The sequence below is a fragment of the Cataglyphis hispanica genome, chromosome 2 (assembly GCF_021464435.1).
Source record: "Cataglyphis hispanica isolate Lineage 1 chromosome 2, ULB_Chis1_1.0, whole genome shotgun sequence".
Lineage (NCBI taxonomy): Eukaryota > Metazoa > Arthropoda > Insecta > Hymenoptera > Formicidae > Cataglyphis > Cataglyphis hispanica.
The window spans coordinates 1,027,349-1,042,093 of record NC_065955.1 but is presented as its reverse complement, the minus strand read 5'-3'; the positions used below and the strand labels follow the sequence as shown (position 1 = coordinate 1,042,093).

The window sequence follows — 14,745 nt, the reverse complement described above, 5'->3', positions numbered from 1 at the left end:
AATATATGCATAAGGAAATGAACCAATCAATTTCCTTATGCTTATAGTTATGCGCTTATGCAAAAGTGTGTGCTCCCCGTTTAACACGATTGGTGATTTCAACACAACATAGCTGAACTGAACTGATTGCGTTAGTCCAGAATTTATCTTCCTTTTTCCAATCTCCTTTCAATGTGGAGAGAAAAGGATGAACTCTGAATTAGAATAGCTAATTTAATTCAGTTCAGCTATAAAGAGCAGACGAAAAGAATGTTAGCTTTTGCCATGATCTTCCTAACCTAGATTAAAACAGTTTAAAACTTTTGAGCTTAATTATTATCAAGAGTTTTATTCGGCAGTATCAAATATTATCTATCTATAATTTTCTTGTTCTTGAAGTGGATATTTACATCAATATAATCATACAAATTACAGCGTTTACAGGAAGAATTTGGTAAGAATATAGTTATAAATTTTATATATGATTATGTAAAGAAAATATATATATATATATATATATATATATATATATATATGTAGAAGTAAATATATTATAATTGTATACACTATATTTGCAGATTATATATACACATAATTCTTAAATATAGTGTAAATTTATAGTAAGAAATTTTGAATTATCGTACTATTGAAAAATAAAGAAAGTACTTTTATTTGTAGAAAATAAGGTGCTCAAAGAAAATAAATATTTATTTATCTATTGAAATTTTTTGGATAAGCTTTTTGGAAACAACCGGAAGAAAATTGTTTCAAAATGTTTGGTTTGATTTTGACACATCCTATCATATTTAAAGTTTCATTAACTGAAGCACAACCTATTTGTGGGATAATGCAAAAATATTTTAAATATGATAAAAATATATTTTCATCAGCATGGAGTGTTAGGACATTTTTAACAAGAAGTATAAGGTAAAATACAGTAAAACACTTTGATATTAAAATATATTTCATGAGAATAATATATATTTGATAATATATTTTAGTCATTGTTTTCTTGGTAACAATAAATTATAAAAATACATAGGCTCTCTGATGGATTAGTGCAGCCAGCAAGTCTTCTTAAATCTAGCAAATTGCCAAAAAATTTGTTAGTACGACATCAACAAATATCAAAATTTGATGTGAATACAAATGTACTGAACAATGTAATTTTATACAAAAACGAAAATGATGGATATTTCCGAATTTTTCAACTTTTTGCAATTGGGCAATTATTTGGTTGGGCGGTATTGGCTTTCTATACTTATACACCAGGTTTCTTTGATATATTTGCAGCTGATATGGAATTTATGAAGGAACATGTAATTCAACTATCTCTGTTTACTTGCTCCATTTTTGTAGGTAAGACATATTTTTTTACTTTTTTATAGTGAAAATTTACTTTTATATGAATACATAAGAGTTAAAAAGTAAGATTAGAAATATTTCTTATTTTATTATGCAATACATTTTTGTGAAAAAATTTAAGTAGATAAATTTTTACTCTGCCTTTTCTTGAGTATATTTCTTTTGTAGGTCCTATCACATTTGCTTTTATGTATGCTACATGTGCTCGTAACATCAAGTATGTTATTTTAAATAAAGGTGGTAAAACAATTTCACTTTTTACTTATCACATATGGAAAAGAAAATCTCAGATATTAAATTTACCAGTAGGAATGGTAAGAATAAATTTATTATCCAAAATTATAAGTTTTAGATTAATTTTTGATATATTTATGATAATAATATTATGAGACCAACAATATATATACATGCTTATAAAATATTTATATTTCTTTATATGTTTCTTATTTGAGATATTTTTTTTTAAGGCAAGATGTACTTCACATAGAACAGGTCGTGGAGTATGTATACCAGTTAAAATAAAAAACAGATCTTTTTATTATATGATTGATAAAAACGGCACATTTGTGAATCCGAATCTTTTTGATTACACAATGGGATAATTACTTAATCTTAGAAATTAGAATATTTTAACAAATACGTTTTTATTACATTATATTAGAATTATTATATTAAATAATAGTTATATTCTCTTGTATTTATATATATATATATATGTATATAAATATACTTGATGTATATAAAATACATAAACATATACTTTTAACACTATAAATAATAAATTATTTTAGAATATCATTATAGATGTAAATATATCGATATGTTAAATTTTACTTAGCATTTTAATTAGCACTGAGAAAGTATTTTTTAAAGAAAAAATTTGTTTTCTTATAGATTATTAATATAAAAAAAGTAAATTTACAATTTATATTTTTTCCAGAAGAGGAAAAAATGTGTTAGTACAATATCTATATATACAAAAATATAAGTAGTAAATTTATTGCACAGAGATTAGTTTTTTATTTATCATTGGTTTCCAAAATACTTTATAGAATTAAAGGTTGTCAGAGTGATTAATACTTTAATGAATAATTAATGTTATTCTTTATATTTTGATCAATATCTCTGATTTTGCCTGTCATAATACTTTCCCGAATATTTGCTATATCGATCACTATAGCCATCATCCTGATATTTATCTTCCGCTTTATAATAAACTTCAGGTGCTGTAGAACCAACACGACCTTGCCAATAATGGGTCCAATATAAATCTTCTGGATTGATATCATGAGGGTGTTTGGCATTTCTGAACACATGTACACAATATACGAGACTTCCAATCAATGTCAAAAATCCAAACACTAGAAATACTATTCCTAAGATCCTAAAGAAAGATATTTATGTTTTAACAAGTACTTTACGTATACACACACGCGCGCGCGCGCGTGCGTGTGTGTGTGTATATATTATGTATATGTATACATACGTGATATATACACAAATTGCACAGCTTAAAAAAGCTCTTACCAAACAACTAATGGTTGGAAGAATTGTATGACGATAACAAAGCCTAGAGTAACCAGGATCAAGCCAAGATTAAGAAGTAACATGAGGCAACAGACACCCTTAGTATTTGGACAGAATGGATTGGGTGTTGACATAGTTTCCACAATTATACCACCTTTTCGTGATGTACGAGTTTTCACTGTCGAAGTACCCGATCTGCCGGAACCATAACTGTAGTGACTAGGCGCTCTGTGATCTAATCTAGAGCTTGGTGTTAGACTATGGCGTGATACCCGACTGTTGTAATAAGATATATTTTACATTAATATAGTTTATATCGTTTACATATATATATATATATATATATATATATATATATATATATATATATATATATATATAATATATATATATATAATATATATATATATATAATATATATATATATAATATATATATATATATATATATATATATATATATATATAATACATTAATATATATATATATATATATATATATATATATGTTTAATGTGTTACATATTTAAATGGGAGAGCAACCTTATGTCAGAAGTGGCTCTATATGCAGCACTGGTGACATATATATCTGAACCATTGTCACAAATGCTACCATGCGAGGCACTTTTGTTAAGCGGATGTAAACTATGTTTCGAAGATCCAGACAATACTGAATCGCGAGTATTGTGCACGCTTCTGGATCTTTTGTCTTCTCTGTCATATCTGTCTGCATGATTTGTTGTTATTGGTTTTACCTGGAAGGAATTTGAAAATGTAGAGATAAATATATGATGTACTAAGATCACAAATATAACATACTCTTTAATTTAAGAAAATATTTTTTGCCATAAGTATATTATACCATGGTAGCATGTTCGTTGGCAACGATATATTCGGACACGGTACGATCTGAAGGAGCTCTATGGCTCTCTTCTCCATCTGTAATGTAATCACGATTTGTGCTAATGTGATAACCAGCATACCTGGAAGTATGCATTTTGTCTATAATCTATTCTATATCAATGCACTTGCGCAAGAATATTAAAGATAAATATCAATAACATTCGCATCTAGAGCTCATCTAAAACAGAAATAAATTTATTTATCAATTAATTATTAGAAATTACAATTTGTGAATAATAAGAAATAAAATATATTTTTTATTATGTATATTGCATAATTTTAAAAAATCAGCTTTATATACATCATTTATATTGCATCAATCTACAATGAAAATATTTTATAATATTTATAATATTTTATAATATGTTGCTGTGAAAGGAATAAGAATTATATTCGAATTTTCAAAAACTTTTTTATATTTTCGATTTTGTCATTTCATTTGGCAATGCTTAATGTAGCAAATTTCACTAGACTACATCTTTTAATTATTTGAAAATATTTCAATTTTGTTATATAATTTATTATATAATTATGCTCTCTTTACACAATTAAATACAAATTTATCATTAAAGGTGTGGCATATTCATCCTTTAAGCAACTGCCCGCACATATTGATTGCAAAACACATTATCATTGGATTATCTCTTGATCGTAGGCAGTGCCAGCAATGCGTACATCGTGCTGGGCAAATCCTTATTTAGTACAATGATGTCATTTGGCAAGGACATGTGCAACGTCTTCGATCGACAATGCACACGACAATACCCTTCGCCTCCGATCATTCCTCCGTGATTCTTTCAAGGTAATACTTTAGCAATTTCACATGTTTCACAATAAATTGTTACATTTATAATTGCATCTTTATTAACAGCGTATACGCATATTTTATCGAATCGTATCTTTCTTCTAATCTTTATTATGAAAAAAAAATGTTATAATCTCATTTTTAAAAAGTATATGATTAATAACTGTTACGCGTTACAATGCAACGATTTAATCGAATTTGATATATCACATTTTATTCAGAAGTGGGTCTTGGAGTCCCGTAAAAAAATAAATCACAAGAAATGTATTCTCTGAAATTAAATATCCCATCTTCCAGATCAGAAAGCAATTTTAATATTTCATTATTTGTTTTTTTTATTCGCGAAATTAATCTCTATCAATCCTCTTTAATTTGCCCGTCCTTTGAAAAAAAATATCTACAGATGTTAATGATTAATAGTCTGAAATACTGAATAAATATTTATTCATTCTTATCAACTAAACCGGTTATTAAAATCCTGCTTTGCGCGTTAATCGCGTCACTTTTAAATAAACTCGTATATTCTTTACACACAAATATTAGTGGACAACGAAGCGCGCAGGCGCTACAGATCCGATGCAATCTGTGCGCGCAATATTTCTCTCCTTAATACAGATCCCCGGAAAAAAAAATTCAATGAAAAAATAATCGCGCCAAGCTCTCCGTACGTGTGGCGTTGAGAGATTACTTCGCAGATCAACGCAGATCTCCGATATCAAGATCACTCGATATGTTTGTATGTTTTAGGTTCTAGCTCTTAAGAAGAGACCGGTTGCCGTACCCTGTGTTTCATCCGCATTTAGGAGAGATTATCTTCCTCGTATCGATCCTTATCCGCGGATAATTCCTCTTCTCCTGGATACGCGCTGACCGAATCTGGATCGTCGCGACATATCGATCGCTCGGTAACACGAGAGAGTATATTCAACGCCTTTGGTTCATACACAATGTACTTTTTCTTCCTTCCGTACTTCTCTCCTCAAAATTGTTTCTACGTATACACTTGTTCAAAGAGCACTCGCGACTCGCGACGACGATCCTGGCATCGTTCGCGGGGATCAGCAACCTCGCGCATCGCGTCCAGAGCCGATCCGTAAAATCGAGACGCAATCGTCGAGTCTTGTTCTCGCTGTCGCGTCCTCGCTCTTGTCTCGCTCGCGCCGCTGGAACCACTGGAACGACTGCTGCTCTAACTGAGCGAAAGGCGCATTCATCATAGCGTACGGTTTTCCACCACGCTTCTGCAACACCTTTAAAAGGCGAGCTCAGGTGTATACTGATGCTTATTGTTAGCGCAATTCTTACGTTCTCCGCCCGCGATCGCTCTCGATCGTCCCGCTCGTGTCGCAGATTATTCTCCCGCTCTTACTACACGTAGATTAGAATGAATTCGAATAAAAACAATAATTGAATTGCAGGAATCTTTTATTTGGAAACATTATTCTAAAATTTTATTCCATTTTAAATGCGTTGTAAAATATAGATATGCTGCTAAGATATATTTTAATATCATAAATAAAACTGAAATTTTATTGAATTATTATATCTTTTTTTTTATGTAGATTTATTTCAAACAATACAAAGAGACAAGATTTAAATATATGTCATCTATAAAATACGATCTCTTTAAATTGTTTTTAAGATAACATAAACCTATTCTGTAAACATTTCTATAAATATTCTTCAGTGGCTATTTGAATATTTTTATAAAATGAAAAAAAAAGATCTATAAATCTGCATAGAAATTCAAAGTGAGACCGTTCAAAATAGAATGTTCTAAGCACATTATAAAATATTTTTAGATAATTCTATAAGAATATTTTCAAAATAGTATATATTTGACGTTAAACAGAATAGTCAAAGAATATATTTTGTGCTATCTGAGTATAATATGATATGCTCCTCATTTATAATTTTCTGAAAGAAAAAAAACTCGGTATAGTTTTATTCTGTCAGATATATTTTTGGGATATTGAGAGAAAGACAATTAGAATTAAAAAAATTAATATTTAATATTTTTTCGATCTCTTCAAGAAATGAAAAAAATTTTTCTGCACAATTGAAATATCTTTTTAATTAAGATATGTTATTTTCAAGCCTTTTCCTAATGAAATTAAGGCACAGTATCCCAAAAATTTTGTTTATCGAAAATAAAATATTGAATCTATCTATTTGTTTTACCTGTATGCTTTTTGCATTCCAAATGAGACAAAAAATATATAACGAAAACATTGATGGAAAATATTGAGAAAAGAAAAGTTGGAAAAAAAAGTGCAGGACAGAGAGAATTATATGATCTTACAGCTGTCAACTGTCAAATTATATACATATGCCAATTATGCGTCAAACTAATACTAATAATTGGAATAGAAAAGCATAAAAGTGGAATAAAAAAACCTTGAGGAGTCCGCGATTTGTTTAGAGAATCCCGCGAATTTTCCCTATCCAGTGCATGCACACGCATCGAGCTCGATATGTGCACGACACGCGAGTGTAATATATCGGCCCACAAACCCCTATCGGCGTAAAAGTTGCTTACGTCGCATCGCGCTCGCGCTGATATCTCACGTTGTTACGACGTCGATGACGGGAGGATCTCAGTAGACAGTTGCATATGGTTCCGCGCGTGTTGGTTACCGTGTGGGATGGTATGCAGGATAAGGTGTGCTGCGGGAGCTGGTCTTGATACTACATACAAGTGTAACGCAAAATGGGCAACCAGGTGACGCGCCCCGGAATCGCCTCGCAGAAGAAACTGGAGTCCGGCAATCACGCGAACGCCGCTCCGAGAAGTAATGCCACCACGAGTGAGCCGGATCATCACAGCTCGTATACGCAATTTTTCCCGATCGAGAGTTTAGCCAAGGTACTGGCATATCACACATACACACACACATTTTCTCTCGTGTCAATTTATAATCTTGTCAAATTGCCGATAACTGGCATGAGAATTTTTTTTTCTGTTTTTTTTTTTTTTTGAAGAAAACACATTTGGAGCAACGCAGAACAGATTTTGTTGTCAATTAGTATTTCGTATAGTTAGAATTTCTACAGCTGTTTGAAAAGGCGGCGAAAACAGATTCTCAGCTGGCTGACTTTTTGGGAATATTTTCTTATATTTCATTTATATTACATCCATTTATATTATTAATATGATTTACAGAAATATTTTATGTTCCTTTTTTTGTGATTATTCCTTATCAGTATCATGATTTTTTAGATATTTTCATTGATTCAGTGAATCTTCCAGTCACAAATTAATTACATATTTTATATTCTGGTAACTATTATACATACGCAGCTAACATTATTTGGTTAGTTTTACGTAATAAAAATTAAGAATTTATATGTATACATATTTTTTTTCTTTTTTTGCATATACATGGAACAACATGGAAGCAAATTATATTATCAACAATATATATTTAGCGCCACATAATACTTATAATGTATACTTTGCAGATACTATCACATCTTGCACATGAAGAAGAGCATGTTAACGGCATTACCAAGTCCGTATTCCAAAAGTACTTATTTCCTACTCATCCTGAATTAAGTGATAAGCTTTTTACCTATTTACACCACAATGCCCATGCTACGACTCCGTATATAAGTACGACAGCTTTTAAGCAGCAAGCCGAGAAATTTCTATCAGTAATGAATGATCAAGCTATACTAGAGAATTATATAAAGATGTACTCCAACATAAAAGATGATGGCAATGTTACACCTGAAACATTGAGAGCGTTATTGATGTGTTGCTATCAACTGGCGATGGAAAACAATAGTACCAGTATGTGCCTTCATTCGGAACAGATAATAAACGCAGTCGTTGTTTCATGTGTTAGTAAAGTTATTTATATTTAGTGTTAGTAAATTTATTTAGTTAGTAAATTTATATGTAGTGTTAATAAATTTATTTATATTTAATAAAATATATGTAATTAAGATTTGTGAGTATTATATATAAGTATTTATATAAACAGATAAATACAAGTATCTAAATTAGTATACTCAAAATTAAAATGAATAATTTGTACTATATACCAATATATAATTATTGTAGATCTTTTATTTTACAGTTTCACGGTAAAACTAGCTTGTCCACGAATTATGTGAGCAATTGGATTGGGCAACATTGTCCGCGCATGGTGTACGGCCTACAACGATATGTGATACATGTATTGACAACTGCTTATCGCAATGGTAAAGCACTTTTGTCGAAAGAACAACCGCAACCTCCTATTGAGATACCAACGCCGGTGTTAGAAAAATCAAATTTAGAATTTCCTCAAACAAACGTATTGCCTATAAGCTATGTCTGGTTGTTGTCGTGTACATTGCCACAGTGTTACCTCCAGGTATGTTGTCATAAAATACAAAATAATCGATAAATATAGATATGTAATGATTACATCCTATCTATAGAATATTTAAAGATTGATTATATTGCCCACCTATAATCAAAGTCTATCAATGTACATATGTACTTAAATCTTCGTATCTGTATCGTGTGTATGTATGTATAGATCAACGATTCACCGAAGGACATAACTCACGCTTTGATAGCTAGAAGAACAGGCAATATTTGTCCAAGGCATTGGACGTTACTGTACAATAGCGGAGAGCATGGGGCCGGAGCTAATCGCTTCCTTCACCATGTATTAGGTTACAGAGGTCCTACTCTACTAATTATAAGAGCTGCTAGTGTAGAGAGGGATGAGGAATGTCCAACATATTGCATATGTTCGGCCGTCGAGTGGCGAGAGAGTCATCTCTATTGGGGCGATGAAGACTCGATGGGTATTCAATTGACTCCGTCCTATAAAATTATAGAAAAAGGTGTGAAGATACTATACTTGAACACGAGCATTAGAGGCTATCCGCATGGTTTGCGACTTGGTAGCGATCCGCGTTCGCCGTTTATTAGTATCGATGAATCATTCCATTCGGTGTGTATTGCCGGCGCGCCTTATCGCATTGCGAGCTTGGAAGTCTGGGGTTGCGGCGATACAAAACTAAGGTAATATCTTTTTACAATCTTATATCTTTCATTCTTTTCTTTATAATAAAACTCATGCAAGAAAGACGCTATTGACATATTTACAGAGAAAAGCAATTGGAGATTAAAAAGTGGCAGGTAAAGGAAGCAGAAAAACAGAGAGTTGTGAAATTAAGCGCCAGTGATTGGCTGGACCATCCTGATCGTTATTTACTCGAGTTGGCTGGTAGAGCATCTTATAACGAATCCAATAATTAGAGCAGGCAAGAGAATATGCGTAATTGCTCATATTTTATTTTGTACATATGTATATAGTGTTAAAGATATAATGGAATTTCTCTGTACTTACATATATGGCGCACGTTATAAACGTGCACATGAAATGTGATTATGTGATTATTGTGCGAAATACAAGGGACTTATGCTTGATATATTTAAGTACAAGTGCCAAGGTTTGTAACAGTGTTTATTTTTTCAATATTTCCTTCATGCCATGTATGAAATTCAAAGTTACTAATGAAATTTATCTTCTAGGTCATTTATATAAACCAAGATACATATATTAGATTGAAAAAAAAAATATATATATATATTTTTTTTCGTACAAAATCATACAAAAATCATACAAAAATCACGTTTATATCTCAATACTTAGTTGCAAACTTTTGCGATCATGCTTTATATCATATTTTACATTATACTTTAAATATTGAAAAATTTCAACTATTAATATATTATTGATCTATTTTTTATATATTATTAAATGGTGTCTTTTGATTACTCTTTCAATTTTTTATCATTAATGTCAATTCTAGAAATGAGATTTTCCCAATTGAAGTCTTCTTTGCCATTATGTAAATTTATTACATTCTTCTCATCAATGACGTCAAACATATTTTTAAATGGCGTATATCTCATCAAAGTGATTTTATCAGTGATTATAATCAGCTTATGTCTCGCGCGAGTGATAGCTACTGTCAAACGTCGCTGGTCGTCCAATATTTCGAATTCTTTCTTTGTGTCGCATTCCATGCTCTTTGTACATGAATACAATATAATATCTTTATCGCGTCCCTGATATTGATCTACAGTATTTACTTCCACGTCCTTGTTTATAATTTTTTTCAGTAAATTTATTTGAGCATTATAAGGTGCGATGATTCCTATATTTCTATCGCTTATACCTGCTTTAGTGAGCACTTGAACGAGACGCAGAATAATAGCTGCTTCCCAAACATTTGAACACATCTGATTCATGATTGAGCATACCTCATTTCTGTTGCCAGATTCTATCTTCAAGTTGTAAGTGCTACCAGTATCGAGCACCACCACTGAGTCATCTAAATTTCTGGAAAGTGTGTTCCTTATCCACCTTTCGCAAGATGAAAGATATTGCTCCATGTTGACGCAAGTTAAAGTCGCATTTTCCACCTGTTTGTTGCCCGATACCAACTTGCCATGGTATGTCACGTCGTTGGCCAATCTCATGATTTTTCCGTTCATTCTGTACTGTTTCGACAAATTGACAGTATTATTGTCGCTATCGAGCCTGATGAAAAGGGATTCGTCTCCGCCAAGTCTCGCGGCCGTTTTATTTCTGACAACAGGCGGCAATTGATCCGGATCTCCGACGAGGACAAATTTGCGTGAGCTATACAATGGACGCAGCACCGTGGGCTGCATGATCTGCGCGCTTTCGTCCACCACGCATACATCAAAAGTGCGTCTCCTAAGAAGAGCGTGATACGCGCCATAACAGGTCACACCAATGATCTGTTTGCTATTGTAAAATGTCTCTAGATTCTCCGGCGAGTCACAACTCGCCAATGCGTATTCCTCGCTCTTGCACGTCAATAACGGATGTATCTGCTTCGTCGAACCCAGACGCAGAAAATCAATGTTACGTTCCAATAATTTTAACAGAACGTTATCCACCGCGCTATGCGTATGCGCGGTGATCAAAACACTGGATCCTAATGCTTGCAACAGCTCTATCAATGCTACCAGTGTTTGCGTCTTCCCTGTGCCCGGCATGCCCTTTATTAGAATGTATTCGTTGGCGGCCAACGCTTTCAGTACAGCTCTCTGTTGATTCTCGTTGAGGTCACTTATTATTTTAACGCTAGCCGATATGACTGAGCGAGGCAACTTCTCTGTAAACGTAGCTGGTGTCCTGTCGATGATGATGCGTCGAAGTCTGATGCTGATCTCGTCATCGCTCAATAGACCAGCCACATTCGCATAATTGAAAGTGGATAGACTCGTGGAAGAGTATTTATCGATATGGAACGTAGAATGAGCGTTCTGTCGTGTAACATCCTTATCCAATAGAACTGCGATAGTATCATGCGAAACATGCATTATATGTCCGGCGGCTATATTAATTCGTGCGTCCGTACTGATGATAATATAATCATTCTCAGTGAACGCGCTGCTGAACATGCCATTCTCGATAGTCTCATTCTTAATATTAACACGAGCAAACTTATGCCGATACCTATCTTGCTCTACCATCACTTTGCCCACGACCTTCAAGTTGCAGATGCATGTTCCTCTCGCCTCTCTCTTCTCCGGGCTCATCGTCCATACGTTGCTTAAATTATTGTTACTGTTCTCATAAGTTTCCTCCAGGTGTAGTAATGCGATCCATTTCATAACGTAATTCAAGTGATTAGATTCAAAATCCTCCAAAAGTTTCTTCATCGGCGCCGTTAATGGATGCGATGGCGATAAATTCGCATTTTGGTCCCTCGTCAGATACGCGCAACATAGAGTTTGATAGGGACATCTGCTGCATGCACTATGGTTTATAGGCTCTGGCAATTCCATTGCTTTTAAATCCGATTCCGAATTTATGTTATGAAAGTCCTCAGGCTTTCTGGAGAAATAATGCACCAAGGTATTCCGCAGCAATATCAAATCCCTTTTCTCGTGATGACTGCTTTTAATTTCCTGCATCGCGTTTTCTTTCAGATACAAAAGAAGACCAGTATCAATACTTTGATCTCTGAAGCCCATCATCATGAGATAGAGAATAACTTGACCCTTATGCTCGAGCGAGTAAGAAGCTTTTCCGGTTTTCACTTCCAAAGGCATGATTTTTTTTTTCGAATTAATATTCACTTCCGCCGTCACATCTATCCTTCCCTTTATACCTAATTTCGGTATGTAAATGTTCTCCTCAATGTCTTGTATATTGCAAATATTTCCCTGAAAGTTATTCTTTAAGTCGCTTATACGTTGTTGTTTGTTGCCCTTGATATAATGCTGAATGAATTCGAAAATCCTCGGTGCATATTCCATCATGCGTTTCCGACAATCTGCGAGTGACAGTTCCGACGCATAGAGATAGTCTATCGTGCTTTTCAATTGTAATATATCATCAAGCAGCTTGATCACATCGGACAGCGCATAGATATTTTCGTGTAAAGCTTTTTGTAGCCACTGATGAACCAAAGATCCTATGGTCATTACAGAATAATCAGCATTCAAATTTGGCAGCGATTCTATCTTTCTAAACTTATCGGTCAATACTGCTCGTCTATTGCAAAATAAACCACTTATTATTGTTGTGCCTGATATTAATATATCAGGCTGCGTGATGAGAAAACCATTATTGTTATCAATAATCCATTGCTGCAAATCTTTCTTAGCCTGTATCGTGACAATATCATTAATTTTCACTTGCACATCTTTCCAAAATCCTGAACATGCAACAGTATCTGTATTTTCAGATTCTATGTGCTGTAGTGTTAGAATGGTAATTCTTGGTTCATGTTTAATATCAATTATTTTACATCTTTGCAAAGTATTGAGATTGATCTGTACATGATATTGTTGATCAAAGAAACTATCTAATTCATCTCCATCCATCATGGAGAAGTACTGAAAAGATTCCATTTTCTTCAAATTATGTAATTTAATTTCTTTACAGATAGGCATTTCATCGAGTAAAGATGACTTTAAAGCAGTAGTATTTAGATCTTGTGACTCTTTAAGAACATAATCATTATTATCCATGACTTTTGAAGTATTTGTATTTCTAACATTTATGGAATTCTGTGATGTATTTCTCTTCAGTTTGGTCTTCATTATACTTACTTTTTTATTAACTTTTTCAAATGATGTATTATTACAAACCACTTTATTCTCTAAAAAATCATCATATGTGTCTTCTAAATCTTTTGTTACAGATAATAATACTGAATCTTCATGCGATGTAATATTTTCTGTCTTTTCAATACAATGTTCCTTCAAGATATTATTACTTGCATTACATTTTTTCTTAATGTTTATATATTCTTCTTCAAATGTGTCATCTTTTTCTTTTCTTTTCTTTGCAATTGAGATTTGAGATGAGTTCGAATTTGATATAATTTCATTATTCCTTATGTCAGGCCTTGGAATTTTTGTAAAAAATGATGATATTTTTGTCTGAGATCTTTCAACATTATTATGAGCAGATATCTGTAAATGAAGATAAACTTTAATAATATTTTATGATATATTTAATTTTTTAATGCATTTTTCATATGAAATGTGCTGATGTATATCTAAATTATTTACCATGCCAAAATTTATACTAGAATTTAAAAGTAAAAATAAACTATTATCTTAATTTATTAATCCTACAAAAAATGATGTATTAAATGATCAATAATAACAACGTAATATAGACACATTTAGTATAACAAATATTTATAAATATCAATTACCTTCTTCTGTGACAATTGACGTTTCTTCATGTTTACATGCAATATGTATAAAGCAATTTTCTATTACATTACATATCATATATAATTAATCCTATCTTAAACAAAAATTATGACAGAGTATCATTCCCGCGCAAACATCTCTTTTGAGTGTCGCCATTTTAGTAAACACAGATTATATAAAATATAGATAGCTAACTCTCATATTCTTATTTCGGAATATAGAATCCCTAGAAGTAACTACTTTTAGGGACTCTATTGGAATAGTGTTTTAAGCGCCACATGGCGATTGATCATGTAACTTTTTCCCTAAGGCGGAAATGTGAAGAGTGAAAAATTTTATCATTAATTTCAATGGGAAAATTTTTCACTTTTCACGTTTCCGCCCTAGCGAAAAAGTTATATGATCACCTGGGCAAATATTTAATATGATCGATTTCTAATAGAGTACAT

At 32.3% G+C, this 14,745-nt stretch overlaps 4 protein-coding genes and 1 long non-coding RNA gene across 9 annotated transcripts; 3 read left to right on the top strand and 2 right to left on the bottom strand.

Annotated features, from left to right (window-relative positions):
• Window positions 1–206: 206 nt before the first annotated feature.
• On the top strand, window positions 207–2,079 carry LOC126858824 (transmembrane protein 223). Of its 2 annotated transcripts, none has more exons than XM_050609429.1 (5): window positions 207–433; window positions 717–906; window positions 1,022–1,338; window positions 1,513–1,658; window positions 1,812–2,079. In XM_050609429.1, the coding sequence occupies exons 2-5, from the start codon at window positions 752–754 to the stop codon at window positions 1,944–1,946; spliced, it is 753 nt and encodes a 250-aa protein (XP_050465386.1). In that variant the 5' UTR covers window positions 207–433; window positions 717–751; the 3' UTR covers window positions 1,947–2,079. The 2 variants fall into 2 exon arrangements, with proteins under 2 accessions (XP_050465386.1, XP_050465385.1); XM_050609428.1 differs by having other exon boundaries at window positions 208–433; window positions 658–906.
• Window positions 2,080–2,297: 218 nt separating this feature from the next.
• LOC126858823 (uncharacterized) lies at window positions 2,298–7,238 on the bottom strand. 4 transcript variants are annotated; one of them, XM_050609426.1, is made up of 5 exons: window positions 7,118–7,238; window positions 3,733–3,951; window positions 3,414–3,625; window positions 2,872–3,147; window positions 2,298–2,728 (listed from the first exon to the last, which is right to left on the bottom strand). In XM_050609426.1, the coding sequence occupies exons 2-5, from the start codon at window positions 3,865–3,867 to the stop codon at window positions 2,461–2,463; spliced, it is 891 nt and encodes a 296-aa protein (XP_050465383.1). In that variant the 5' UTR covers window positions 3,868–3,951; window positions 7,118–7,238; the 3' UTR covers window positions 2,298–2,460. The 4 variants fall into 4 exon arrangements, with proteins under 4 accessions (XP_050465383.1, XP_050465381.1, XP_050465382.1 ...); XM_050609424.1 differs by lacking the exon at window positions 7,118–7,238 and adding an exon at window positions 5,360–5,503; XM_050609425.1 differs by lacking the exon at window positions 7,118–7,238 and adding an exon at window positions 4,318–4,457.
• LOC126858830 (uncharacterized) lies at window positions 2,889–5,465 on the top strand. Its single transcript, XR_007688724.1, has 3 exons — window positions 2,889–3,036; window positions 4,429–4,575; window positions 5,326–5,465. It is a non-coding gene; the product is annotated as an uncharacterized LOC126858830 (long non-coding RNA).
• Window positions 7,239–7,275: 37 nt separating the features above from the next.
• Window positions 7,276–10,040, top strand: LOC126858820 (uncharacterized). The gene is made up of 5 exons (XM_050609420.1): window positions 7,276–7,444; window positions 8,041–8,421; window positions 8,661–8,939; window positions 9,108–9,601; window positions 9,688–10,040. The coding sequence occupies exons 1-5, from the start codon at window positions 7,289–7,291 to the stop codon at window positions 9,836–9,838; spliced, it is 1,461 nt and encodes a 486-aa protein (XP_050465377.1). The 5' UTR covers window positions 7,276–7,288; the 3' UTR covers window positions 9,839–10,040.
• On the bottom strand, window positions 9,853–14,442 carry LOC126858816 (DNA replication ATP-dependent helicase/nuclease DNA2). Its single transcript, XM_050609417.1, has 2 exons — window positions 14,296–14,442; window positions 9,853–14,047 (listed from the first exon to the last, which is right to left on the bottom strand). Exons 1-2 carry the CDS (start codon window positions 14,323–14,325, stop codon window positions 10,358–10,360), a joined length of 3,720 nt encoding a protein of 1,239 aa, XP_050465374.1. The 5' UTR covers window positions 14,326–14,442; the 3' UTR covers window positions 9,853–10,357.
• Window positions 14,443–14,745: the final 303 nt, after the last annotated feature.